General features: G+C 41.2%; 1 protein-coding gene across 3 annotated transcripts in view; it reads left to right on the forward strand.

The window, feature by feature from the left end:
• PIK3CG (phosphatidylinositol-4,5-bisphosphate 3-kinase catalytic subunit gamma) overlaps window positions 1–21,944 on the forward strand; it is a 32,484-nt gene extending 10,540 nt beyond the window's left edge. For all 3 annotated transcript variants that reach the window (XM_036429722.2, XM_036429720.2, XM_036429721.2), the window contains exons 6-11: window positions 3,678–3,824; window positions 5,329–5,419; window positions 6,445–6,575; window positions 7,674–7,785; window positions 9,678–9,835; window positions 20,067–21,944. In XM_036429722.2, the coding sequence (XP_036285615.1) occupies window positions 3,678–3,824; window positions 5,329–5,419; window positions 6,445–6,575; window positions 7,674–7,785; window positions 9,678–9,835; window positions 20,067–20,345 (918 nt within the window). In that variant the 3' untranslated portion in view covers window positions 20,346–21,944. The remainder of the gene's footprint in view (window positions 1–3,677; window positions 3,825–5,328; window positions 5,420–6,444; window positions 6,576–7,673; window positions 7,786–9,677; window positions 9,836–20,066) is intronic.
• The last annotated feature ends 5,482 nt before the right edge of the window (window positions 21,945–27,426 follow it).

Consider the following 27,426-nt stretch of genomic DNA (forward strand, 5'->3'; position numbering starts at 1 on the left):
AATAAAATGTGTCCATTTAAATGTACAGTTCATCACCACAATAAGATACAGAACATTTCCATAGAAAAAGTTCTTTCCTTTTTTAGTCAGTCATTTCCTTTTCCCATATTATATAATCTTACCTTTTCTAGAATTCTATGAAGTGGAATCATACTATATGTAGTTTTTGTATCTGGATTCTTTTACTTAGCATAATGCTTTTAAGATCTACTCATGTTGCTGTGTATATCTGTGGTATGTTCTTTTTATTACTGCAAGTATTTCTTTGTATAGGTATGCCACAATTTGTTTTCCATTCTATTTTTAGTAAACATTTAACAATGAGATAGTTGGGTCAAATGGTGCATGTGTGTCATTTTATGTTTTTTAAAGTGACAGTACCATTCATTGTCATGGGTAGGTTCCCTAGGCCTGGCTAGTGATCAGGGCTGATCTATGGGGTGACTGGTCCCTCCCTTACATTCCCCTTCCCCCCCTCAGCACCTGCCTTGGCTGGCCTGGGGCCTGCAGGCTGGGGGAAGCTCCTGCATTGAGTGTCTGTCCCCTGGTGGTCAGTGGCTATCATAGCGACCAGTTATTCCACCGTTTATTCTGCAGTTCAGTCAATTTGCATATTAGGCTTTTATTATATAGGATTCCCACCAGCAGTATATATGTGAGTTCCAACTGTTCCACATTCTAGCCAACACTTGTTATTAAAAAGAAAAGTGGTATTCCATTGTTGTTTTTATTTGCATTTCCCTAATGATGTTAAACATCTTCTCATATGCCTATTTTTTCATCTTCTCTTGAGACATTTCTATTTACATCTTTTATTCATTTTTAATGTAGGTTGCCTTCTTATTTTTATTTATGAGTTATTTATATATTCTAGACACAAATTATTTATCAAGTACACATTTTACAAATATTTGCTCCCGATCTGTGGCTTGCCTTTTCAGTTTCCTAGTAGTATATTTCAAGGAGCAGAAGGCTTTCATTTTTTATTGTCAGCTTTTTTTATGGCTCAGGCATTTTGCATCCTAAGAAATATTTGCTTAATCCAATAGTGTTCAACCTGGGGTGACCCCCACCCTCCTTCCACACACACACCAAGGGATAGTTTATAATGTCCCTTGATTGTTATAATTAGGAAAATGCTGCTAACATCTAGTAGGGCCAGGAATTCTGCTAAATATCCTACAAGGTATGGACAGCGCCCCACACACACACCCCAACAAAATAGTATCCATCCCAAAATGTCAACAGTGCCAAAGTTGAGAAATACTGCCTAAGTCAATATAACAAATATTTTTCTAAAAATTATATAGTTTTAATGCTTACATTTAAGTCTTTGATCTACTTGGAATTGATTTTTGTGTATGGGGTGAGATAAAGGTCAGGTTTCATTTTTTAAATCTGAATATCCAACTTTTTCAGCACCATCTGTTGAAAAGACTGTCCTTTAAATATGTTGGCAAACAAAGGCGGCTGAGGTCTCCCTGGGGTCTGCTGTTCCCAGGGGCCAAGGTCAGCTCTGCGGGCACTGACCAATGATAAGGCTGACCACGGTTCAAGAGGCAGTGGTTTTGTCAGGGGCTGTACCCAAGGTGGCCTGAGGCTGGGGAGTGGTCGCAAACCTCTGCAAAGAGAAATTATGCAGGTTGGATAGCCTGATGCCAGGGGCCCACATGATACAGCAAACTAAATCAGCACTAAACCAGACAAATCTGAGTTTCTAATCAGGTCTCTGCCACTTATGGCCTGACCTTGAGCAAGTAAATCTCTCTTCAGTGGTATGTGAACAAAGGGGGGCTTTGTGGCAAGCGCGACAAACTCAATGACTGAAAGTAACCACACAGATCATTAATTCCCACCTGGGCAGGTCATGGCAGGGAGTTATAACTTCTTTAGTAAAAAGTTAATCTTTACCTTAAGCAAGACCTGTTCAGTGTTCTTGTGCATCTAGGATAACATACCTTAAAAACGTCAGAGTAAATTTTTTTGTCAAACCCCTCAGAAACATACTCACTGGACATAGCACAACTACCAGGAAGTTTGTTGTTATCTAGTTCCCCACATACGATCTCTGTTTGTTGTAATTGTTCAATGTTACCTATCCTATACCCACTAATGTAAAAGTATGTCTCTCTCCATTTTCCTTTTTCTCTGATCCTAGAGATTTCTCTGCTTTGCTTTCTCCTGCCTCCTTAGCCCACCACCAATGGATTTCACATTTTCTCCCTTTAATTCTAAATGTATAAACAGGACTGCAACACTGCTATTCCTAGAGCATTTTTTTGGTCCTCTGAGGTTTTGCTTTTGAGCCAGTTCCTCGACCCTTGGCTCAAAAAAATTCTTTAAACCTTAACAAAAAATATGTTGGCAGTACTTTTGTCAAATATCATCTGACCATGTGGATCTATATCTACATTCTCTATTTTGTTCCATTGATCTAAATATTTGTCCTTACATCAAAATCACACTCTTGATTAATTCAAATAATAAACCATTTCATATATGCTTAAGAAGAATCTTACAATAATATATTTCCATTAACCTCCTCCCATTTTTATACTTTTTTGTTATGCTTTTAATTTCTACATAATGTTGTAAACCCAATATATTATTATTATTTCGCTTTGAACAGTTAAAAATAGATTTAACAGGTTTAATAGATTCAACATTTTTTAATATTTACCCACACATTTTCCATTATTGGAGCTCTTCATTACTTTGTATGAGTCCGAGTTTCCATCTGGCATCATTTTCCTTCAGCCTTAAATGTTTCTTTAAAGTGCAAGTTTTCTGGCAAGAAATTCTTTCATATTTTGTTTGTCTGTCAAACTCTTTATTCCACCTTTATTTTTGAAAGATATTTCCCCTGGAAAGAAGGGGATGCTCCTCTCTTCAAGTTTATTTTATATCCAATTCGCAGTAAACTGGCCCTATAGTGAAAAGACACACTTTCCTCTATCCTTAGTCAGGAGAGACTGTTAGGAATAATAGCATATTAATACAGTTTTGGATTGTGTTTGCTTATTTTTACTTTTTTGTTATGCTTAAATACATCTTAGATACGTCACATTTTTGATGCATGGTGAAATCACTTTTGGCCAGAACTCCTAAGATATTTTTTATTTGAAGTGAGTGTCTGCTAAGTCACATTTTCCACAAAGTTTCTTGAGATTATTTAGATGTACGGAGTTGTTTTTGGAGGGAGGAGGTGTTGTACCTGAGTGCTAGATTTCTGTTTACTGCAGTTATTTTTTATCTTATTATATTTGGCCTATTGCATCTGATTCTGCAATAATAGATTTTAGACATTGTGGTAGCAGTAGAATTCTTTTTTTTTTTTTTTAACTTGAATCTTAGAGGGAGCCCAAATATATAAACCAAATTGCTCTGTAGCAGAATCCTTTGAGAATGGGATGTACAGAGGATGGGATCTGCTACAGCTTTAGGCATCCTCACAGACACTTAAGGTTCCTTGGAACACACTTTGGGAACCACTGATTTAAGTGTTGTGAATTTACTCTCACTAGCATTTTCAGATTTGATGAGAATACTTTCTGTATTTTTTACCTAAATCATTGAAAATCATTTTCCAACTAGGAGTTTGTCCCAGTTATTTGTATTGATACTTCACAAGAGGATGTGTTCATTATGTATAAAAACATCTGACTGTTTCTTTCTAGGTTGAAAAGTGTAAAGTGATGGCCTCTAAGAAAAAACCCCTGTGGCTTGAGTTTAAATGTGCCGATCCTACAGCTCTATCAAATGAGACAATTGGAATTATTTTTAAACATGGCGATGATTTGCGCCAAGACATGCTTATTTTACAGGTATGCTACTGTGAAGGATTTTTTTCAATTATCTGAAAAAATATTTCTAGTATATTATATATATTTAAAAAATGCCTTCTACTGACTCTATTCCCATTCTCCTATCTTGTATGATGAACAATGATTACACAATAGTTTCACTGGGGGATTATGGCTGTGGACAATTAGATATGCATTCTAGTGAGCATCATAGTTCTGTCATTCCTGAGAGGATGCATATCCAACATGTTCAAATAGTCGGATATACTTCCCTCACCTATATGTCCCATTTCTAGTTTGGTAACACAGAACGTAGATGTATTTATCTCCAAGCATTCACTTTTATTCATATTTATAGACATAGCTACATACGGTATGCATGGGTGCTTTTCTTAGATACATCATCTTTGATACACATCCACATAATACAAACTCAAGTGAATTATTTAATAGGAAGGGGAAACAAGATGAACAGAGGGGTGACTGTAGAAACCATGTAGTTAAATAACAAGCGGAAACTGATTGCTAGAGGAGATGAATGATGAAGGTATCCAGTGTTAATCATTTTTGTATGTTCTAACATGTCTGGATAAACTTTAGTGATATCCTCTATATTTTAGATGTTCAATATTGTAGAGGTAACATAATTTCTAATATTTAATATGATTTACTTAAAATAGGCAAACCACAGTGCTATAAATGTAGACTATTTAAAACTAAGGACCTGTTCTCAATTCCCTCTATGTTCCTGTTTTTGCTTATTTCTAATATGGAAACAATAATACCTTTTGCTCTCTTTTCAAGAATGTATTTTTCCCTGGAAATAAAGTTTTATTAAAAATAAAAAGAAAGTTCTTTTGAAAGTTCAAAACCTTTTGAAAGTTCATTTAATTTCCAACAAATCGGTAACCTTTTTTGAATTATTTGAACATATAACTGAAAACCACAAAATGTCACTCATTTTCTTCTCATTTTGAGGCAAAGTTTGCACTTGAACCTTATGTATTTTGTCTTATTGTTAAGGCACTTTGCTTGGCAGATAAGGACAAGTTATTTAAGCTCTCTAAGCCTTAGTGTCTTCACCTGCAGAATGTGAATAATAATTACATCCACACTATAAGGTAAATGCAAAAGATCACATAAAACAGCACCCAGTAAATGTTAGCTGTCGTTGTGATTGCTGCTATTGTTGTCTTGGTTATAGCCCAAGAGTGCCTTATGTGTAGAATGGAATTTTTTTTTTATTATTGTGGTAAAATATACATAACTGGAGTGGAAGAGATGAATTGGGGCTAAAACCTATCTCAAAAGAAATCCATTTATCTTCTTCCCCAAGGTAAGTATCAGGGACGAAAATTAATAGGCTCCCAAGGAATGGAAACTTCAGAGTACCAGGTTGATAAATAAATAAAAATGTTTTTTTTTAATATATTTTGTGTAAAAAATGTGTTATCAGATAAGATTTTTTCCAGAAGAATAAATATATACATTTATAATGGAAACCTTTTTGTGTTTTGATACCCAGATTCTACGAATCATGGAGTCCATCTGGGAGATTGAATCTTTGGATTTGTGCCTCCTGCCATATGGTTGCATTTCAACTGGTGACAAAATAGGTATGTGCTTACTTCAGGAGGTGGGTGTATCACTCAGTTACTTTTAAAAGATCATAATTCCTTCAGTGTAGGCATTTGCTAACTGACAAATTACTACTACAATCTTTATCCATAAAAAGGAAGAAAGTGTTCCAAGGCTGGTGAATGTGACTCTCAATTTAATATGGATATATTGAAGATAAATGAATGCATGATTCAAAGCCTTGTTACTATACATGGAAATGATTTTAGTTAGAACTTGCTCCTCCCTCTTTACTTTTCCACCTGTAAACTTTAACTGTTACATGGCACACTGAACTTCTCCCTCACATATAACATTTAAAAATAGAAATTCTGTCACTTCTTTTAATATCCCAGAATTCACATTATTAAAGCTATTACATACTCTACTTTTAGACACTTTTATGAATATTTAACATTTTATTTCAATCAAACATTTTTTCATATATATTTATATTTATTTCTGAGAGGGAGGGAGAGGGAGAGCGGGATAGAAGCATCAATGATGAAAGAGAATAATTGATTGGCTGCCTCCTGCAAGTCCTACAGTGGGGCTAGGTCCAGAAATCAGGGCATGTGCCCTGTTAAGAGAATCGAACCTTGACCTTCTGGTTCATAGGTCAACGCTCAACCACTGAGCCACGACAGCTGGGCCAATCAAACATTTTTATTCAAGTTTCTGATTTGAGAACGATACAAAATCATTTCATTTGGCCTATAACTTAAAAAAATAAAGGAAAAGGCACAGGTTGCCAAAAAAGGAGGGATATGCTCAGCCCATAAATGCTTTTACTTAATACCTTTCAAAGCCAACCCTTTCCTCTGTTCACGCAGTAATATTAAGCTTGTGCCACCCAGCTTCCACATTCTCCTCCTTTTGTTTCCTCTTATTTCTTAAGAAAAACAACAGCATAAGCCTGGCAAGTAGCTCTCTGCCCTCCAGTCAACAAAAAGACATAGCCATTTTTCCTCTTGGCCCGGCACGAGGCCCCAGTCTCCATCCAACGGTGTGCCTCCTCTTGTAGGAATGATCGAGATTGTGAAAGATGCCACAACAATTGCCAAAATCCAGCAGAGCACCGTGGGCAACACGGGAGCATTTAAAGATGAAGTCCTGAACCACTGGCTTAAAGAAAAATGCCCCATCGAAGAAAAGGTGGGCTCCCGCTTCTCCCCACTCCGAAGGCTCTTGAAGTTGTCCTTTTACGTGGCAATATCGATGTCACGTTTTCTAAAGGATCTGCCAGCGGCATGCCTCCTGGTGTATGTCGTGAGGCGCTTTGTCCGTGAGGCCGTGAGGGTTGCAGGCACCTCCCCGTGGTGGCCTACCGTCGCGGTGTAAAGCAGACAGGCTCTGTTCAGAACTCCACGAGCATGTGCTTTTCATTTGGTTATCAGGCACGCTTTGCGTCCAATTTGGTTTCTGTGAAATAATGTAGTAGCCCTTTTTATGACAGTCCATGTTTGTTGTTCAGCAGAAAAAAAAATTAGTTACCATGCATAAACGTCTTCCTACCTGGGAAACAGCACACACCCTATAAAGCGCTTACTCATTTAGCACGTCAGTCTAACCTAAATGGCAAATTGTGGATGCTGAACATGTGAGTTTCACATTCCCCTGAAGTACATGTGCTGAATCCTTCGCAAGCCGTGGGCTGTCGTTTAATAAAAGTTCTGCACAGGATTTATTAGTGCTTCTCATTGACATGGTTAGCAGGCTTTGGGGAAGGCAATGTAATTAGTATAGCACTTATTAGAAGGTGACCAGACATCCCACTTTTTAACAATTTGTCCCGCGTCCTGGGACACGGGACAAATTGTTAAAAATCGGGGCTGTCCCACCAAAAGCAGGACGTCTGGTCACCTTAACTTATTAGTCTGTTCTACATATGGATTGTGACCCCGTCACATTTTAACACATGTTCACCAATGACGAAGAAATCCCGAGTTCTGTGTAGTTGTTGACAAGTGACACCTGGAGGGGAAGTGACCCCTTTGATTACATTGATGTTGCCCTTTGCCTCTCTTGTTTTCTCCTCCTGCTCTTGTGAATCATTGAATCTTTGCCTAAGATGTAAGTAGAGCGACGAGAAAGTTGGCACTTAACAGGTATAATGTTGATGGAACAACACACAACTAGTTTGCTCTCTGAAAATGGTTCCCAGAATGAGGTCTTGTGGAAAGCCATTTGCGATAGGTTCATGCTGCTCTCTGTGGTTAGAACACAACTAACATTCAGATGCATCTGAATTAGTTTCAGGCAGCTGTGGAGAGATTTGTTTATTCCTGTGCTGGCTACTGTGTGGCAACCTTTGTTCTTGGAATAGGCGACCGGCACAACGACAACATTATGATTACAGAGACAGGTGAGTTTATTTATTACAACCTTTTAAAAAAAAATTGTGGTAAAATACATATAACATGAAATATGCCACTTTAACCTGTTGTAAATGCACTTTAGTGACATTATGTACATTTGCATTGTTGTGCGGCCATCACCACCATTCCTTCCCAAAACTTGCTCATGTTCCCCAACTGAAACTCTGTACCCACTGAGCACTAACTCCACCTCCCCCAGCACAGAGGGATTTTTTCAAATGGAATGCAAGGTTGGAGCACATTTCTAGAAGTCATTATCATACAGGGACACGGATTCTGTGGTCGCCCTAGATTGCACAGGAGTGAGGAATGTAGGAAATGAGACTTAAGAAATATAAGTCAGAGAGTAGCTAGGATAAGATCATATCCCAGAAGCTAGTGAAGAAGGTGGGCACGATCAACAGTGTCAAATGTTATAGAAAAGCAAACAAAAGAACTCACAGATATAGACCTTTATTTATTTTTTTAATTTTATTGATTTTTTACAGAGAGGAAGGAAGAGAGATAGTTAAAAACATCCACGAGAGAGAAACATCAATCAGCTGCCTCCTGCACACCCACTTCTGGGGATGTGCCCACAACCACGGTACACGCCCTTGACCAGAATCGAACCTGGGACCTTTCAGTCCGCAGGCCAACACTCTATCCACTGAGCCAAACGGGTTTCGGCAGATATAGACCTTTAAATCTAAAATGCTGTGTCTCCCCAACCTACCTCTGCTCACTAGTTCACTGTCCACTCTGACAGTGGTCAGTATTGGCTACCATGCCAAGAAATTTTTGTCTAAGGAATTCAGATCAATAAAACTGTGGTGCATTTACATCATGGAATACTATGCAGCAATAAAAAAGAAGGTTCTCTTACTCTTAGTGACAGCATGAAGGAACCTGGAGAGTATTATGCTAAGCAAAATAAACCAGTCAGAGAAAAATAAGTATCACATGATTTCACTCATGTGTGGAATTTAATGAATAAAATAAATTGATAAACAAAATAGATCCAGAGACATAGAAGAATGGAACAGACTGTCTAATCTCAGAGGGAAGGCAGGGGTGGATGGGTGGGTAGGTGGGAAGAGATTAATCAAAGAACTTGTATGTGTATATGCATAACCCATGGACAAGAATAATAGGTTGGTGAAGGCCTGGGGCAGGGGGCTTGGGTGGATTAGAAGGGGTTAATAGAGGAAAAGAAGAACATATGTAATACTTTCAACAATAAAGATTTTTAAAAAAAAGGAAATTTGGACCAACTTAAGAGTAGAGTCTGGACAAAGCACTATATCTGGGTAAACCACTTTTCTTTCTATGAGAATCAATAATGTATTGATCCTACATATGAAAAAGCTATACAAATGAGAAGAGATGATGGTAATTGTGATGGTGATGGTGACAATTGTGATGGAAGAAATTGACCCAAAGGAAATTCAAATGATTTACTTCTAACATGCTACTCAAAAGTAAAAGGTAATGTCCCTCCCCCAAGTGGACTGAAACATCAGTCTATCTTGAATTACACAAAGTGTCTAAGAGAGTCTTGGGCATAATGAAGTCATATTAACCAGAGTTTTGATTTATATTTCTAAGAATAATTCTGAGGCAAGAATTTTTTTTAATAACATTTGACTCTCATTTAAAGAACACAGGAAGGGTAAAGAAAACACACTTGGTTCAAAGAGTGCTTTGTGGCCATTAACTACACACACCTGCTGAAACGAAAAATATCACCAGCTGATAAAACAGTGTAAAAATAGCTCTGTCACCCAAGATAGTTCATTGTCAGGCAACTTAAAAACACGTCTTGAGAAGTAAACAAGCCAGAGTATTGTTACAAGCACTTATGCCAGTGTAATGATGTCAGACATTTTCTTCTTTTAAGGAAATCTATTTCATATTGACTTTGGGCACATTCTTGGGAATTACAAAAGCTTCCTGGGCATTAATAAGGAGAGAGTGCCATTTGTGCTAACCCCGGACTTCCTGTTTGTGATGGGGACTTCTGGAAAGAAGACAAGCCTACACTTCCAGAAATTTCAGGTAATTGGCCTCATGATGATCACCTACCGTAAACAAGCAGGTGGTGCCTGCAGCGCACAGCTGCCCTCGGCTTTCCTTCCACTTTGAGGCTCTTCTCACCTCTGCCCACCCTCTCTGGCATGACCCACCCCCAACCCCCCACCCGTCTTCTTCATTCCTTCCCCAAGTGCAAAATGACGCTTCTCAGTAACCCTCCTACCTAAAACCAAACAGCAAGTAAACATGTTCCGCAATCCCGGGGGCTGGCAGCTGGAGAACATCAGCAGGAACTGGCACCTGCAGGGGGAGGCGCTGGAAGGAAGAGCAAGCCGGTTTGGTTGAATGTTTGTCTATCCAAGATATTGCCGAGAAAGTCCAAATTTTACATAGATTTTTCAGGATTCTCAAATGATTGCAGGCTTCTCTTTTTTTATTTACTGATTTTTAGAAAGAAAGAGGAAAAGAGAAACATCGATTTGTTATTCCACTTATTTATGCATCATTCATGCATTCATTGGTTGATTCTTTTGAAAAATACATTTTTATTGACTTGAGAGAGAGAGAGAGAGAGAGAGAGAGAGAGAGAAACCAATCAGTTGCCTCTCATACACACCCTGACCAGGGACAGAACCCAAAATTTGGGCATGTGCCCCAACCAGGAATCAAACTGGCGCCTCTTCAGTCCATGGGGCAATGCTCAACCAATTGAGCCACACCCGCCAAGGCCATTGGCTGATCCTTGTATGTGCCCTGACCAAGGATTACACCCACAACCTTGGAGTATTGGGATGACGCTCTAACCCACATGTGTCAAACACAAGGCCCGCGGGCCAAATCCGTCCCGCCAGGCCTTGCAATGTGGCCCACACCGCGCTGTCATCACTGCACTCCGCTGCATTTCCATCACAATGACAGTTTATGACTGTTCAGTAAACCATTCGGCCCGCGATTTAGGCTGGATTTTAGATTTTGGCCCCTTCTCTGATTGAGTTCGACACCCCTACGCCTAACCAATCCGAGCTATCCGGTCAGGGCAATTGGAGACTTCTCTTGATTTTTGCTACAGGTGAATATTTATCACTTTATTCACACAGGAATTCTTGTGGCACCACTGTGTGCTTTTCTCATTTTTGTAAAAGAAGGTCCCTTCTCTCATTTGAAATCCTGTCAGCTTGACTACAGGTCCTGGGAAGAGTGCTGGCTTGTCCTGCTGACCTGCAAATAAGTTTCTACCTGGGTCTACCCAGCTCCCTGGGGGCGTGGACATTCCAGCTTCTTTTCCATCCCTTCCTGGGCTGCACCCACTTCTGACCATCAGGTATTTTCAGTGCCTGAGGAGGACGATTCTCATGCTTGCAAACCTAATAACCGCAAATGCGCATAACTCAGAGAAATTGTGGTTACTGCTGTAATAGGCCGATGCTGTAGCCACGCAAACACAAAATGGAACAAGAGGCCGTGAGTGATCGCTTCCAGTGTACGTCTTGGGCTCCCCTCACATAGCCCCCTCCCTTAGCGTGTCTCGATTTGTAGTCAGCGTTTTAGGAACAAGCCTTTTTCCTGAGTCCCTTCTCAGGCCCATGTTATCCTTGGGAGGTGACACGGGTCTGAAGCTCAGTAAAACAGGAACTAGACTATGTTGTTTTGAAACCTGCCCGCTCTTGTTTGTTCTCCTGCCCGGTTTTCACTTCAGTGATCACAGGACTAGCCCTCCCACCGTTGCGGGAGTGTTGTCAGAGAGACGGAGGTCTCCTGGCCAGATGGTCTCGGGGTTTTCAAGGTGTGTTTTTCTGTGTAAACTCTTCTGGGTTCAGACTATTTCCAGGGATTTGACAAGTTGCAGTCCTGTTTTTCTTTAAAGTTAAAAAATCCTATGTTTTGACAACTTCCTAGAAGAGAAAAATGGTTCCACAAAAATGACAAAAGAAAGGAAGAAAAGAATAGGGTACCTGAAGGAATTTTACCATTTAAAGGAGGGAAAACACGGCACATCACCTCTTTGAAGAGGTTTCTATGACTAGCTTTGAACAAACAAGGCAGCCATAGTGCCATTTAAAGAAGTAGGCACTAGGGATTGACCTCCCTGGCTGGCTCTCCTTGTTTCTCTTCCTTTTTGTTCATGGTTTCCCCCAGTGATTGTCCCTCTATCCTGGCTGATCACACCCTGTAGACCCCAAAGTGCCCATGTCAACCCTCAAATCCCGGGAAAACTTCCCCTTTAGTCCTCTTTATTTTATTATTTTTTAATTTCTTTATTGATTAAGGTATCCCATATTTGTCCTCAGCCTCTCCATTCCAATCTCCAAACCCCCTCCACTCATGCCCCCATCCCCCTATTGTCCTCCACCACTGGTTAGGCTCCTATGTATGACCATAAGTTCTTTGGTTGGTCTCTCCCTTTTATCCCCACCCTCCCTCTGAGTAGTCCTCTTTATCGTTGTCTTGCATTTTAAAACGTTCCTTGGTGAAAAGATTTGGGGTGTGGAGAGGCCAAGAGCAGGTTGCCTCCCCTCCAGGCAGCTTCCACCCAGACCAAGAGATCTTTGCGGAGATCCTTTGCACAAGCTCTCCTCTCTGTCTGGAAGCCTCTTTCCATCCTTTGTGGCCAAAACTTGTTTCTTACACCGTGAAAGCCTCTTTAAGAAAAGTGGCATCTTGGCGGCGGGCCCCACTGAAAACACACTTTCATACATTTCGTTGGACTCTGTTGCTGAGATCTGTGCTTTGGCTATTGGCGCGCTGTTTCAGGGCCTGTGAACATGTGCTCGTTGAGCCTTAAGCACAGATCCAGCGTGGCGTTGTGGTTGGAAGGATGGGCTTTGGAGCAGACAGACTTGAATTTGAGTCCCGGCCCTGCTATTTAGTAGCTGTTTGTGTGATACAAATTATTTATCCTTTCAGAACCCCTGTTTGCTCATCTGTAAAGTGGGAATACTAGGACCTGTGTCATGTTATTTTTTAGGGATTATTTAAATGAAATGTGTAGAATGCTTACCCCAGCGCCTGGACTGTCGAAGGAAGTCAAACACATCACAGCAGGTCTACACACTCTGAACACTTTCAAGTGAAGGAGCCCTTCCTGGCATGACACATATAAACCATGAAAACACATGCTTGTTCTGGTTAAGGAGCAAGCGAGGGTCCCTGCTCTGCCTGCCTCCTTGTCTGCGCCTCCTCTCTGCACTGGTCCCCACCCTCCTCACTCACAGTAGGAAAGAAGCCAGACACATGTACATGTACGTGTACAGTTATCCAGTATGCTGAATTTCTAAAGCTTCCAGCCTGACAAAGATGAGCAGCGAGTTTTTTCACCTTTAACTAACTCGGACCCTTTGACAGTTTTTCCTCACGTACCACTAAGCCTCTTGGAACATCTTCCGTATCTTCATGTTACGTTCCCTTCCTGAGATGAAGTCCTTCAGGCTCAGGAAGCACATCTCTAAACTCTCTCAATAGCACCTCAGGATCCTGGGTAATAAAGCTGCCATTTTTAGGTGAGCTGGGAAACGTTGTATATGTTTACGTTGGAATTAGAGGTGTCCTCATTTCCAGCGAATCGCTAATTTTGAGTGGACAAGGTTGATTAATGCATGCAGCGCATCTGAATAACTTGTTAGAAAGGGTCGGGGAAAGTTGACCCACTTTTGTTAAGGACAAAGGTGAACCTTCTCCACAAAGTCTTAAAAATATTCCCAGCAAGTGGCCAGCAAAGGGGGGAAGGGGGGGGGGCAGTCAGAGGGGCTGAAAGGGGACGGTGCTCCTTTATTGCATCTCTCTCTTCTTTCCAAGGGAGCCTGTTTGGCCAAGGACCACACTCATCATTTATTTCTAGACTAGTGGAGCGTTCAGGAACAAACTATCCCATACGGACAAGGAGACACAAAACCAAGAATGTCTGTTAGCCTTTGGAGAAGCAGCCTACACCAGGGAGCTAAACAGATATATTTCAACGACGACAATTTGAAAAGTAAATTCTCCTTAGAAAAATATCTCCCTTTCTGAAGGGATTTTAAAAACAAAACACACACAGTGTTTTGTCCACTGGTAATTTATTTTAGAACCATTTTGTTTTCAATTTCATTGAACAGTCATAGTGAGTTTTGTCTTATTTTAAACATAGTAACTGCTTCTTTAAAAACTAACATTGAAAATATCAGGGGGATTAAAAAAAACAAACAAACAAACAAACAAAAAAACCCACACCAGGGTCCCACTTTCAAAAAAAAACAAAACATTGGCAACATTTTAGAGTTTTTCTTTCATTGTACTAAATATCTGGTGTTTTAGAAGGTTGCAAATTGACCAAAACTTGGCTAAAAACTCAAGATAAGAAGTAAATACCATATCACTCCCTTAAATCGCTCAGTGACTTCCCATCTCACTTGGAATAAAGTCTGTCTAATCTTGCCCCGCAGGGCCCTGTGCCATGGCACCCTCCCTACGTTCACTCCGGTCACAGTGGCCTTCCTGCCCACCTTCCCCATCCAGCTGTTCCTCGCTGCCCTTTAGGGCCCAGCTTAAATGTTGTTTGTCAGAGCAGTCTTCTAAATTAGGTTCCTCGTGTTACTCTTTGCCACAGCCCCCTGCCTGTTGCCTTCATAGCATCTGTCACAGCATGTAATTATTTGTGCTAGCCTGCTCTTCACCTAGCCCTTCCCAGAGTAAGCTCTGTGCAACAGGGACCAATCTTGCCTGCATCCCTCCCATGGAGCCCGAGACATATAAGCACACGGGAGGGAACTTGGGGAATGAAGAAATGAACAGTAGAGGGCAAATCCTGCATCGGTCAGAGATGGATGAGACTAGCAATTAAATCCTAGGGGATAGAAAATGGGCCGTAAGGGCTGGGTTTAATTTCATTTTGTCCTATGTTGGACTATAGGAATATTCCACATTTAACTTCATGCCCTTGCTCATGTTATTCTTTCTACCTGGGTGTTCCTTCCCCACTCTGGATCATGACCAAAACATGAGCAAGGAGGTGAAGTTGGTATTTAGTATCAGTATTAAGGAACAAAAGCACAGTTGTCCAGTGTGGATGGAACATAGGATACATGGGAGTATGTATTGGAATTGGCATCAAGTAAGGAGATGTGGGTCCAATCTGAAGCAGTGCCTGGGCTGGATTCGGGTGGGTAGAGAACAAAGCAAAAAGGTTTTTGGAGCACAGTTGATTAATCACAAGATGCCGTAATAAAGGCCTCATACAGGTCAACAGAGAAATTACAGTTTATCTGTCAAAGTGCTCATGACTTTGACAAAGGATTCTCTCCCGGGATTTGTACCCTAGCCCACCATCAAGCTCAGCCTCCGCCATCCAGGGCTGAGAATCTGCGCTTCACTCTGTGCCAGCATCGGAAGATGTGCTCAGAGAAGGGTCCGGCATCAGCCGTCTGTAGGAGTTCAGCTGTGTTGGTGGGACCGCTCGCCTGATGCAGGCTTGCCTGGGGCTGTAGAGTTGTTAGGACTTGGATAAGCTCACTGAGTTTTATCACTCTTCTGGGAAGATATAAACGTATCGCTGAGAGATGGCCTTGGACTGGCTACGTGTTGAACAGCACGCCATGTCAGTAAATAAGACGTTAGACCCCTGATACTTGCAACATTTATCGAGAATAACCTTCCAACCGGCACCATTCTCTCAATGTTTAGTTTCTTCTAGAGAATTGTTTTGTCTACCACCGGGATATCATTGAGGACACTGTTCACTACGTTACAGAGTGTACTTTCATAAAGTTCCTCTTACAAATTTTCTGTCAGGTCTCAGTCTCTAGGAAAGCTAAACAAACATTTTTTTTTTTTTATCTTCTGAACACTGGATGTAGTAACAAATTCAATTTTTCTTTTGGCTGCAGATATATTTGAAGATTGACCACTCATAGCAAGTGTATAGGATTTATGACATATAGGTTTAGTCTCTTTCCCAAACTCATTGAAGGTCATTTCCTTTGCTAGTCCCTTTCATTTTCTTACCCACTTCTAATTAATGTTGTTTTGATGCTTAGGTGTCCAAATAATCCACCTGCAATCCTTTTTTGGAACAAGGTTAGAAGATAAATAGCACACACCTCCACAGACGGTCTAGTCTATTTAGAGTATTTGACTAAAATAGAACAGTTTAATTGTAACCTTTACCTTTATAATGAGCTTCTAGCTAAATATTTGAGAAGATGGCAGTTCAGCCCTTCCTCTAGTAGACAGAGCTAGTCTGAGAATCATTTTTAAGAAGTCCTTAAAGATAAGAATCCTAATTCACACTGAAAAATGCATGGCCGAGAGTCAGATACGCTCTTACTTCAGATTTACCGAAGTGTTATTAGGTCTGCTAATTAGTGACCTATTCTATTTTGCCAAAATAACTTCTAAAAAGACATTGCCTAGTCCTCACCAATTCATTGGTTTTTATAAAAATGGAAATAAAATCCCCTGAAATACTATTTTCCTCCACTCTCTCCATCCTCTACAGACAGAGGCAACATGATTATTTAAGGAAAGGTCGATGGGTGAGAACATTTCTTTTCATTGATGAGTATTTGTTTTTCTTGTCTCTCTCACCTCAGCCCTAGAATCGGCTCCAGGGGTTTCTGTTTTATGATTCTGAGATTACTTCCTCATTTTTGTGCAGTAATTATATTTCGAGATGAGAATGGAGGAGTTTAAAGAAAAAATAGGCCTATTCCACATGACCGTAAAGTCCAGGCGTCCTCAAACTTTTTAAAGTGGGGGCCAGATCACGGTCCCTCAGAGAGCTGGAGGGTCGGACTATATGAACTACTAATTCCTACTGTAACACCTCGGCTGCGCTCACTGCCCAAAAAACCTGGCGGGCCGGATCAGACTCCTCTGCGGGCCGCATGTGGCCCGCTGGCCGTAGTTTGAAGACCCCACAGTCCAAGGCAACCACAGCTGGTTGTTAAGAAATGAGTAGATTGTACATGGAAAGTCATTTCTTTTCAATTTAGTGGACCGATACGTTGGGCCAGTTAACAAATCAAGTCAATGTTTTAACACTGAAATGGTAAGGAGTGCCTCTGTCCTCAAGAATGGTGGGAGCAGTGGTTTGTAAAAGCAATTGTTCCGTTGGTACTAGATGCACTTGAATCAACTATGAATTAAGAACAGGTGTACGATGTAAGCTCAATCTATTAGCTCCTAAAGGGTAGTGTTCCAACTAAGGACACTAACAAAACTACAGTGTTCCCCACATTCACACGCATCAGCAAGTACATTAGCCATGTCCCTGACATCAGATTGATCCTCTACCCCTTCTTCTCTACTGAATAACAGAAAGCCTTCAACAGGCCTCTGAGAAGGACAGAAAGGAGGGTGTGTGAGGTCAGTGCTGGCCAGCTTAGGCAGAAGGGAAAAGTCTGTTGCTACAGCCAGTAACTTCTCTTCTGGGCTTCCCCTCGAGCTCCCCAGCCCACATCCTCGTGGTCCCTCAGACCACAGGCCTTGGGCTGGAGCAGCATGGCCAGGACGTTCTCACAGGAGGAAGGCTGAGTACAAGGGGCAGAAACGATATCTCTGAGGCTTGAGTGGTTGGAGCAAGCACTCACTGTGCCCCTCACAGCAATGCAACCACTTGCATATGCAGCCTTTGTGCTCTGTGTGCCCATCTTCTTTCCCACTTCAATGGGCCAGCATAACCCCCTGGTTGGAGTGAGGCTTGTCTCCTACTCCAACCCACCTCACCTCCTAGGTCTTCACTGCCTGAGGAGGCATTTCTCACAGGTGGTCCAGATGGGATGGTGACCTCTCAGCCTTGAGAAGTATGTGACCAATAATGCAACTTCTCACATTATTAATAACTAGAGGCCCAGGCCTGCACCCTCTCACAATCTGGCATCCCTCGGGGGTTGTTGGACAGCCGATTTCAGCCTGATTCCCACAGGCCAGGTTTCCACTAGTGCACAATCAGGGCCGGGGGTGGGGGTGGGGGGGCACTGCGTAAGGACTCCAGGGCGTGTCTGACCCATTTCACCCAGTCCTGAGCAGCCGGATCCCAGCGACAAGCTAACCTACTGGTCAGCGTGACTGCCCCCCTGGTGGTCAGTGCATGTCATAGCAACTGACCAGATGAATGAACGGTCGGACACTTAGCATATTCGGCTTTTATTATATAGGATGGCCAACCACTTACATAGCACTTAAATATCACGACAACCATATGTAAGGGGTATTGTTATTATTATTATTATTATTATTCCGCAGATGAGCAAACTGATGTTAAGAAAGGTTAAGTAACTTCTGTGACAAGAAACTTGTCCGAAATAAAGCCAAGCTTTGAATCCAGGCAGCGAGGTGTGAGTATCTACTTTTAACCACTGCTCCACACTACCTTTGCATAAAACATAAGTAAATCTGCACCAAGTATCTAAGTCTGCATAGCCAGTCAGAATTTAAACATTGCGTCTGACAAGTGTAGGATGACATTTTTTTCTCATAGAACTGACTCTTGTATATAAAAATCAGAACTAACCAAATAAATTAGAGCCAGAAGAAATTCCTCATCTCGGTGAGATGGCCTTCAAGAGAGGCAAGGCAGTTCCTTTGTTTCTTCCTGCACTGCTACTGCGATTGGTGAATCACTGTGTTGCCACTTAACACATCCTTACTGGGCACCTGTAGATTGGCATTATAATAACTTCACCCCAGGTTAATTATCCTCCTCAAAAAATTTCTGTTTGGTCACACAGAGGTCTCAGATAGTGGTGTGTGTGTGTGTGTGTGTGTGTGTGTGTGTGTGTGTGTGTGGTGGCGGGGAGAGGGGAATTGCTTGGAGCTCCTGTGTATAGAAGGATAGAAAGTAATTAAAAATCAGAATGTAATTTAATTCAAAATCAAAAGGCATTCTCATCTACGCTTTTGCGAAAATTGTGCGAATTGGCAAATTAATGAGTATGTTGCCTGGGGTGAAGTCTGCCGTTAACCTGTGTAATTAGCAAAAAAGGAGAGAGACCTCAGTGAGTCCTATAAATGAGCAAGACAAGATGATTTCCTGCCTGTCGGTGGAATCATTAAGAATGCAAGAGCCTAATGCACTGGGGCCACTTCCAGGGGACAAATGATGTCTGGGCTGCGGCAGGAACCGCTATCTTCTGTCTGTGGAGTCTCCCACAGAGCCCATCTACCCTCCATGTAGGGAAAAGAGAGGTATATATTAGAGGCCCAGTGCGCAAAATTTGTGCACAGGATAGAGAAGGGTCCCTCAGCCAGGACTACACCCTCTCACAATCCGGCACCCCTCAGGGGATGCCTGTCTGCTTGATCACCCCTAACCACCTCTGCCTGCCTGCCTGATCACCTCTAACCCATCTACCTGCCTGCCTGATCACCCTGACCACCTTTGCCTGCCTGCCTGATTGCCCCTAACTACTCGCCTGCCTGCCTGATCACTCCTAACCACTTGCCTGACTTGTGATTACCCCTAACTGCTCACCTGCATGCCTGATCACCCAACCACTCTGCCTGCCTGTCTGATGTTCCTAACCACTCGTTTTCCTGCCTGGTCGCCCCAACCACTCACCTGCCTGGCTGATCGCTCCTAACCACCTCTGCCTCAGCCTTCACCACCTCAGCTTTGTCAGAAGTACGTCCGGAATGACGTCCAGAAGGTTGTTTGGCTGTCCAGTTTAATTAGCATATTATGCTTTTATTATTATAGATATCGCCTACCTAAAAGTGCCAGAATACTCCATGAGTTGTCTTTGAATAGGGTGATGCATACACAGAGTGACACAGGCATGACCTCCATTATCACTGCAGTTACCCTGCCACATGCAAATGACATAGAAGAGATCATCTAAGTGTAAAAAGACAAAATCACTATTAACTTTTTGGCCTGCAAACTTATATTCTTTTTTAAAAAGTATTTTGTGTACAGTTACCCAAATGGTTGTTTCATACCTGATTTTTAACTCAAACATTTTTACATGCTTATTAAACACCAGAGGAATGGTGTACAAAATCCGTGCACTTGGGAATATAGAGTAAGAAATAAGATGAACCTTCACCGTATCACTTAGTTTTCCTTGAGCACACCTGGATATATGTATCTACATGAAGGTGCTTAAGAGATTACAAAAACAGTTTCTGTTCTCATCAGACTTTTCATCGGAGGCAGGGGCCCTACCTGTGTATGCTGGTTTCTTCCCACAGACAGTGTGATGCCATGTGAATTCCAGGACCCACTATCGCTAGCCTCTTTAGTTACCGTGACCACAGTAACAGCATGTTTTTCTTTATTCAGGACGTCTGTGCTAAGGCTTATCTGGCCCTCCGTCATCACACAAACCTCCTGATCATCTTGTTCTCCATGATGCTGATGACGGGAATGCCCCAGCTAACAAGCAAAGAAGATATTGAGTACATTCGGGATGCCCTGACCGTGGGGAAAAGTGAGGAGGATGCTAAGAAGTATTTTCTCGATCAGATTGAAGTTTGCAGAGACAAAGGATGGACTGTGCAGTTTAACTGGTTCCTGCATCTTGTTCTCGGCATCAAGCAAGGAGAGAAACATTCCGCCTAATGCTCTGGGCTAGAAAAAAAACAAGTTAGTGTTCCAAAGCTTTAAATTAGCATGTCAATCATCAATGTTGGATTTAAATTGTAATAGGACATTATGAAAGCTGGCACTCCCAATATATATAGCTCTTTCCCTAGCTGAGCTCTTCACTGAAGAAAAATATTGGCATGTCTGATTGTTTAAGGATAGTTTGGTTCTAGGCCTATTTGCAGATTTGTTTCTATCTCATTTGTCTCCGTGATTTTGGAGGATATTCTATGTTTACACAGACTCATCAGTTCCTAGTTGTGCCTGATGTTTTGACTATCTTATTATTGAGTGCTTCTGGAAATTCTTTGGAATAATTTGTGACATCTATTTTCATGTGAGTTTACTCTCAATTTTGGTTATCCTTGTGTTCCTCAAGCTCTTTACAGAAAATAATGCGCTCGTTGTAGTCTTTGTCTTACCCCTAACAGTATTTTCAAACATCCCCTCGTTGTCTGCAGATACCAGGGAGACACTAAAAGGAAGGAAAGTGAGATCCTCTTTTCAGTGTCTTTTGCAATGAGATCCAACTGCGACGCACAAACACAGAATAGAAAACCTGAACCTTTGTGCCTTGGCCCTTCTCTGCGGGCTGGTTCCAAGATTATAAATAGGAACAAGAGAGATGAGACCCTTTGTCCCCACTCCGTCCACAGAGTAAATTATTAGCCTTGTCCAGCATAGAACCAAGAAGCAAGTAAAGGGACACATTTTTCATATTTTTTCCCTCCCTTTCTCCCTGCCTCTCTTCTCCCTCCAGCCTCCCTCCCACAGCTTTTTACCCAGAGTTGTGAAATTTTCAAGAACCCCTTTACTCTAGATTCAAAAATTAGTTGAGAAAGAATTTCTCCAGTAGGGTTACTTGGATTTTTGGCGTTTATTTGTAAAGATATTTGAAGCAGTTTTTTGTTGTTGTTATTTTGTTTTTTTAAGTATATTATTAAATGAGACATTCTAGAAATTATGAATTAGTTCCAAATATGTTGGTTTTAAATTTTGGTCTGGGTAGCTTTTTCTTTTTCTTTGTTTTTAACGGAAGAAGATATTTGCTATCTAAAAAGTACCTGAGTTAGGAAGAACACTACTTGCCCTATCCACCGCTCAGTCTAAAGAACTATTAAACTTTGACACATTCTTCAGGTTTTCAAAACACAATTGAAATGTCTTTTTCAAAAACTATTACCATTTCTTAATTACTTTGCTATTTATTGGAAGTGTTGGTTAACCTTTGAGAAAGATCGTTATTTATAAAATATATTAAAATTACTTCTAGGTAATACTTTACAAAGGATAACTTTGTTAACCGTGTCTATTTATATTAGAAATAATTATATATAAAATTTCAATTTTTCTAAGTAGATACCTGGTTTGGTGTAACCCAAACCTTTCTTCTGTGTATGCAAATGCTATGTGCTTCTTAACTCTGGGTACAAATAGGAATCATTAGGGACACTTTTTAAAATGCACAGCCTGGACCAGCCGGTGTAGCTCAGTGGTTGAGCGTTGACCTATGAACTAGGAGGTCATGGTTCGATTCCTGGTTAGGGAATATCCCTGGGTTGTAGGCTTGACCCTAGGTTTGGGGGAGTGCAGAAGGCTGCCGATCGATGATTTTCTTTCATCATTAATGTCCCTATCTCTCCCTTCCTCTCTGAAATCAATAAAGATATATTTTATAAATAAAGTAAAATACGCTGCCTGAGCACCAATCTCAGGCTATGAATTAATTCATTTGGGATGTGGCCCAGACATCAGTATTTTTCTAAGTATTCTGGGTGGTTCTAACATACAGGGTTCGAAAAGCCCTGCATGCCTTTGAAGGCGTATGTGGAACTGCTGCCTTGCCCATTGAGCCTTTCCCCTGACACATAAGGTATTGATTAAACACTTTCTTTACAGCTCATCTTTTACAACCACGTTCTGTCCCTCACAGAGGAATATGCATTTCATTACAAGGACCATGCCCAGAAATGGAATGTATAATCCTCTGTGGTAATGAAGGATAGGTGTTTTATTAAATGTATCTTTTACAGGAGGTAAATTATTTTTTAAAACCTTAAATATAGGAATTCTGCAGCATAATTTGGAGGCTGTTAGTCCTAAGTAATTGGAAATTATTTTTGGAAGCAAGTACAAAAAAATAACTTAGGAAGTTAAGTTTCTGAAGCAAGATACTTTATTTGACCTTCATTTGATGAGCTCGGCTCTATGTGACTATGACATAAATGTCAATTGTATTTTACAATATGAATAAGAAATAAAATAAATTTCTATTGTTAAAGGCTCTGCTGTCTTATTTTCTACTTAATCCAGCTTAACGATTCTGGATCATACATGTCTGGGAGTGTGTCTGCATATTCTTAGACCTGTTTGCAGGACAGGTGCCAGGAGCCTAAAGAACGCACCGGGCCCAAGCCCCATTCAGAAAGCTGAGACGTTCCCTCTTCCGGAAATCCAGTTATCCCCACTTACATTTGCATATTAATTACAAATTATTGAATGTGGATTTAAATAAAATCAAATCTGATGTCTTGTGTTCTCTTGTATACATATTTTAATATCTGAAGGGGCACATAGTCCTGAAACTCAAATTCTTTCAGGAAATCTTTTTTGAGGGGCCACTTCCTACCAGACACTGGTTAAAGTACTTCAAGTCAGAATATGGAACAGGACTGATCTAGTCCCAGTCGTTAACAACATAGTTTGCAAGCAATAACAGACACTTCATAATGGGGGCTGCTGTGGGTTGAATTGTGTCCCCCAAAAGATATACTGAAATTCTAACCCATGGTATCTGTGAATGTGATCTTGTTTGGAAATAGGTCTTACAGTAGTACAGATACACCTCTTATTTTATTGTGCTTCACAGATGTTGCAATTTTTTAAACCTCACCTAAGGATGTTTTTATGATTTTTTTTTTTTTAAGAAAGAGAAGGAGGGGTAAGGGAGGGAGAGACAGAGAAATATCGATGTGAGAGAGATATCCATACATTGCCGCCTTCCACACACATACCTACCGAAACTGAGATCGAAACTGAAATCTTCTGGTTTACAAGATGTTACAACCAACTGAGCCTACTTTATTGGGATACTCAACGGATAGTGGATAGCGGTATTCTGGACCTGAGCCCACACTATCTGAGGTACGCCTGCAATTAAGTTAAGATGATGTCAGGACGGCGCACCTTAATCCAACATGACCGGTACACCTAACAAAGGATGAGGGAGAAAACCACGTGACGGAGCTGTGTCGACAAGTCTACAGGGAACACCTGGGGCTCCCAGAAGCTGAAGCAGGAGAGGGAGGATCTTCACCAGAAGGTTCCATGGGAACAAAACCCTACCAACACCTTGTTTTCAGACTTCTGCCCTCCAGGACTGTGAGAGAACACATGTGTATTGCTTTAAGCCACCTGGGTTGTGATATTTTGTTATGGCTCCCCTAGGAAACCTATTATTAAGTGTCAATAACCAAAACTTTTGTGGGGTTCTTTTTTGGGTGAGAGGCATGGAGGAATCCCACAGTGTTTGTAAGTCAACCTATTTGATGTTTTCTGCTGTTACCAAAAAGATTTAATTGCATGCAAAATACATGACAAAGTGTTAGTATTCTTGATATACAAAAAGCTCTAAAAACCCAACAAGAAAAAGATGGCTACTTCATTGGAAAATATTGAATTCCCACCAAAAAAAATTCATGTGCCTAGTCAGTATATGACAGTAGACCCCAAATCACTACTAATTTAAGAAATGCGAATTAAAATAATTTACATTCCTTTCACCATCAGATTAGCAAAGATTGGTAATGCTGGGGTTGTTAATAATTTGAAAGAAAGGGCAGTCTATCATGCTGATGAAAGCAGAGCAAGTTGGTAAAATTCGTTCATGGCATTTTGTAAAATTTTATCAAAATTAAGAAGGTATATATCTTCTAATCTAGCAAGTCTACACCCAAGAATTAATCCTTCAGAGATTGGTGGACAAGTATGCAAAGACTTATGGGCAAAAAGTTACCAGCAGTCTTTATAATAACCAAAACTTGGAAACTGCCAAAACCGATTTGGCTCAGTGGATAGAGCGTTGGCCTGCGGACTGAAAGGTCCCAGGTTCGATTCTGGTCAAGGGCATGTACCTTGGTTGCCTGCACATCCCCAGTAGGGGGTGTGCAAGAGGCAGCTGATCGATGATTCTCTCTCATCGATGTTTCTAACTCTCTTCCTCCCTGTAAAAAATCAATAAAATATATATATATTTAAAAAACTTGGAAACAGCCTAGAAGTCCCTCAATAGGGAACTAGTTAATTAAATCACATGTATACCATGAACTGCAATGAAGCCCTTGATAAGTTCAGACACATCAATGTATTGACAACCATGGAGATCTATGACCTGTGCAGGAGCAAAACGAGGTGGTTCTAGGACAGTGTTACTTCACAGTCACACTCAAGTTAAAATATAGGTTTGTATACGCATTAAAAGGCTGGGAGAATATACTCACACTAAACTGTTGATAGTGGTTTTTTTACATTGCATTCATTTTTATTTTTTTCTCTTTGGTTTTTGGGGAAACTTGGCTTTCTATTTGAATTTCTTACCAAGGGAAGAAAATAAGCCTTTTTTTGGTGAAATGCAGTCTGCATGCTCACTGGATCCTTTAGTTTTCATCAAGTCTCATGAAAAGCTCAGAAAATTATGTTTCTCAAAGAGAAATTAACCATGAGAAGTCAATAATTATCAAGCACTGGCATCAAAGCCGTTGTTGTAACTTCTTGGCATAAAAATGACTGTCGAAGCTTCCTATTTCAGCTGACCCCACCGGACTGTGATCTGTTGTGCGCTGAGGCTGGCTGATCTATACCCACCCTCCCCCCCAACCAAAGTGGCCAGGCTTTTGGAGCAGGAGGCCTCAGGGCTGCTGTTTGTTCAGCTAGTGACAGATGCCTCACCTGGCCCAGTTCTTCACAGCTCTGCAAACCTCCTACCGCCTGCCCCTGTGGCCATGCTGAGCTCTCTCACTCACAGTTAAAACCCCCTTTGGAGGTGCAAACTGCTTCATTTTCACTTCTACCGAATGTTGGATTTTTTCCCTTAGCATTCACTCCTTAGTACAGATTAAGTCTCACTGCCTGCTGGGCTCTGAATGAGTCCATATGCACTTAGAGAAAATAACAGGGACAGGAGCGGAGAACCATTGCAGCATCTCAGCAGCACTTCTCTTATCTCACAGCAGATGAACAGCCATCGGAGAAGTTTTATATTCAGACAATCAAACTCAGAATTCTTTTGATTGTGCTTCCGAGTTAAAATGGGTCTCTATGCTGCAGAGATGCACCCACCATTATCCCCACTATTTTCCAGCCATGTACAAGGCTTGCGGCTGAACAGCACCTTCGATCACCAGCTGTTTTGGTAGCCAAAGCCAGACTGGTCCCTGGCACATCCCACCTGGCGCCTTTCCCTTCACCACGCACCTGTGCTACAAAACCACCAGCCCTGTAACCACTGAGGGCTTTCAGGAGAAATCCTCTGGCCACAAACCACTGCAAACCCCTGACACGCCCTTGTATCTGCTCTCTCCAACCCATGGTTCTGGAAAACAGAGAAGGCAACCTCTCATTTTGGAAGAAAACAGCATTCTCTGCCCCTTTCTCACTTGCTCAACATCATCAAGCTACTTGCCACATCGCGAGCTGCTCCATGGAGGGGTCTATGAGGCAAGGAACCTGAGAAAATTTCTGACCAGCAGCACTGAATTCTGCCCGTAACCACATAAGTGAGTTAGGAAATGCATCTTTTCAAGTTGAGCCTCTGAAAGACCCAGAGCCAGAGAACCCAGGTAAGCCAGGCCCAGAATCCCAATCCATGGACACTGTGAGATAATCAATGTTATGATTTTAAGCCACAATGCTTTAGAGTAATTAGTTATGTAGAAATAGATAATACATTTTAGAGTTGTTTTGAAGATTAAAAAATAAAACACAAAGAAATTCATATGTGTGAAAGAGCTTAGTATAGTGCCCAGCACAGAGTAGCTACTTAGCGTTGTTAGTTGAATCTAAAATCAGCAGAGTCACAAATACCAGCAGGATTTGTGAATAATCTATGTGTACAAAGTCGGCTAGTTTCAGACTCATCAGGGAAACTCAGACCAAAAAGTTTGACGTGTATATACAAATACAGAGATATAACTAATGCTCTTGTGTGTTTTACATATTAATGTAGAAAATCTCACTTTTAAATGTAAGCTTGTTTTTTTCATGGATCTTAGAGCTGTGCCAGGTACCCCAGCAGGCATTAGGGCACTGATGATGGTGATGATGATGATGGTGATGGCAATGATGACAATGACGATGAAGATGACAAGAAGAGAAAGGGGGCTCCCACGGAATTCTGTTTCATAAAATGGAAATCCCACTTTTTCTTCTCGTTCCCTCTCTTCTACCTCCTAGTTTATTCAAATATGCAAGTTCAAGGCAAATGGAAACTACAAGAAACATTAAAGAGAATACAGTCCCAGGTCCAGAGCTGCCACTCTGGTATAGCAGCTATGAGAGAGAGCCTTTCACTGAAACTGGTAGTTGAAAAGGGTTGAGTACCACCAAGATCTATATGGAAATCACTGTAAAAAGTATTTCAAAGTGAGAGCAGATCCACTCTGTTCAAAGGAATTTTATTCAGTGTCTACTGTGTGCCCTCAAGCCCTACTCGGTGATCCTGGGAAACAGAAATAAGCACCATCTAGTGGAAGGGACCAGCACATTCACACTTGACTGTCTTAGAGGAAAACGATGATGGACCATGATCTACTGATTCCTATTCTGGCCTTGGGAGTAGGAGCAGGGATATAAAGATGACCTCTGGACTAGACAGATTGCCATGTGCTGAAATAGAGGTATAAGTAATCAAGAACATACAAAGGTGGCAAAAGTTAATTCTGACTAAGAAACCAGGAAAGATTTCCTAACGAAGGTAACACTTGAGTGTGGTCTTGAGGAATACATAGGATCTCAACATGTTAGAGCATTCCAGATGGAGTGAGGGCACGAGTGTCATAGA

Source organism: Pipistrellus kuhlii, unplaced genomic scaffold (assembly GCF_014108245.1).
Source record: "Pipistrellus kuhlii isolate mPipKuh1 unplaced genomic scaffold, mPipKuh1.p scaffold_m20_p_10, whole genome shotgun sequence".
In the NCBI taxonomy this organism is placed as follows: domain Eukaryota; kingdom Metazoa; phylum Chordata; class Mammalia; order Chiroptera; family Vespertilionidae; genus Pipistrellus; species Pipistrellus kuhlii.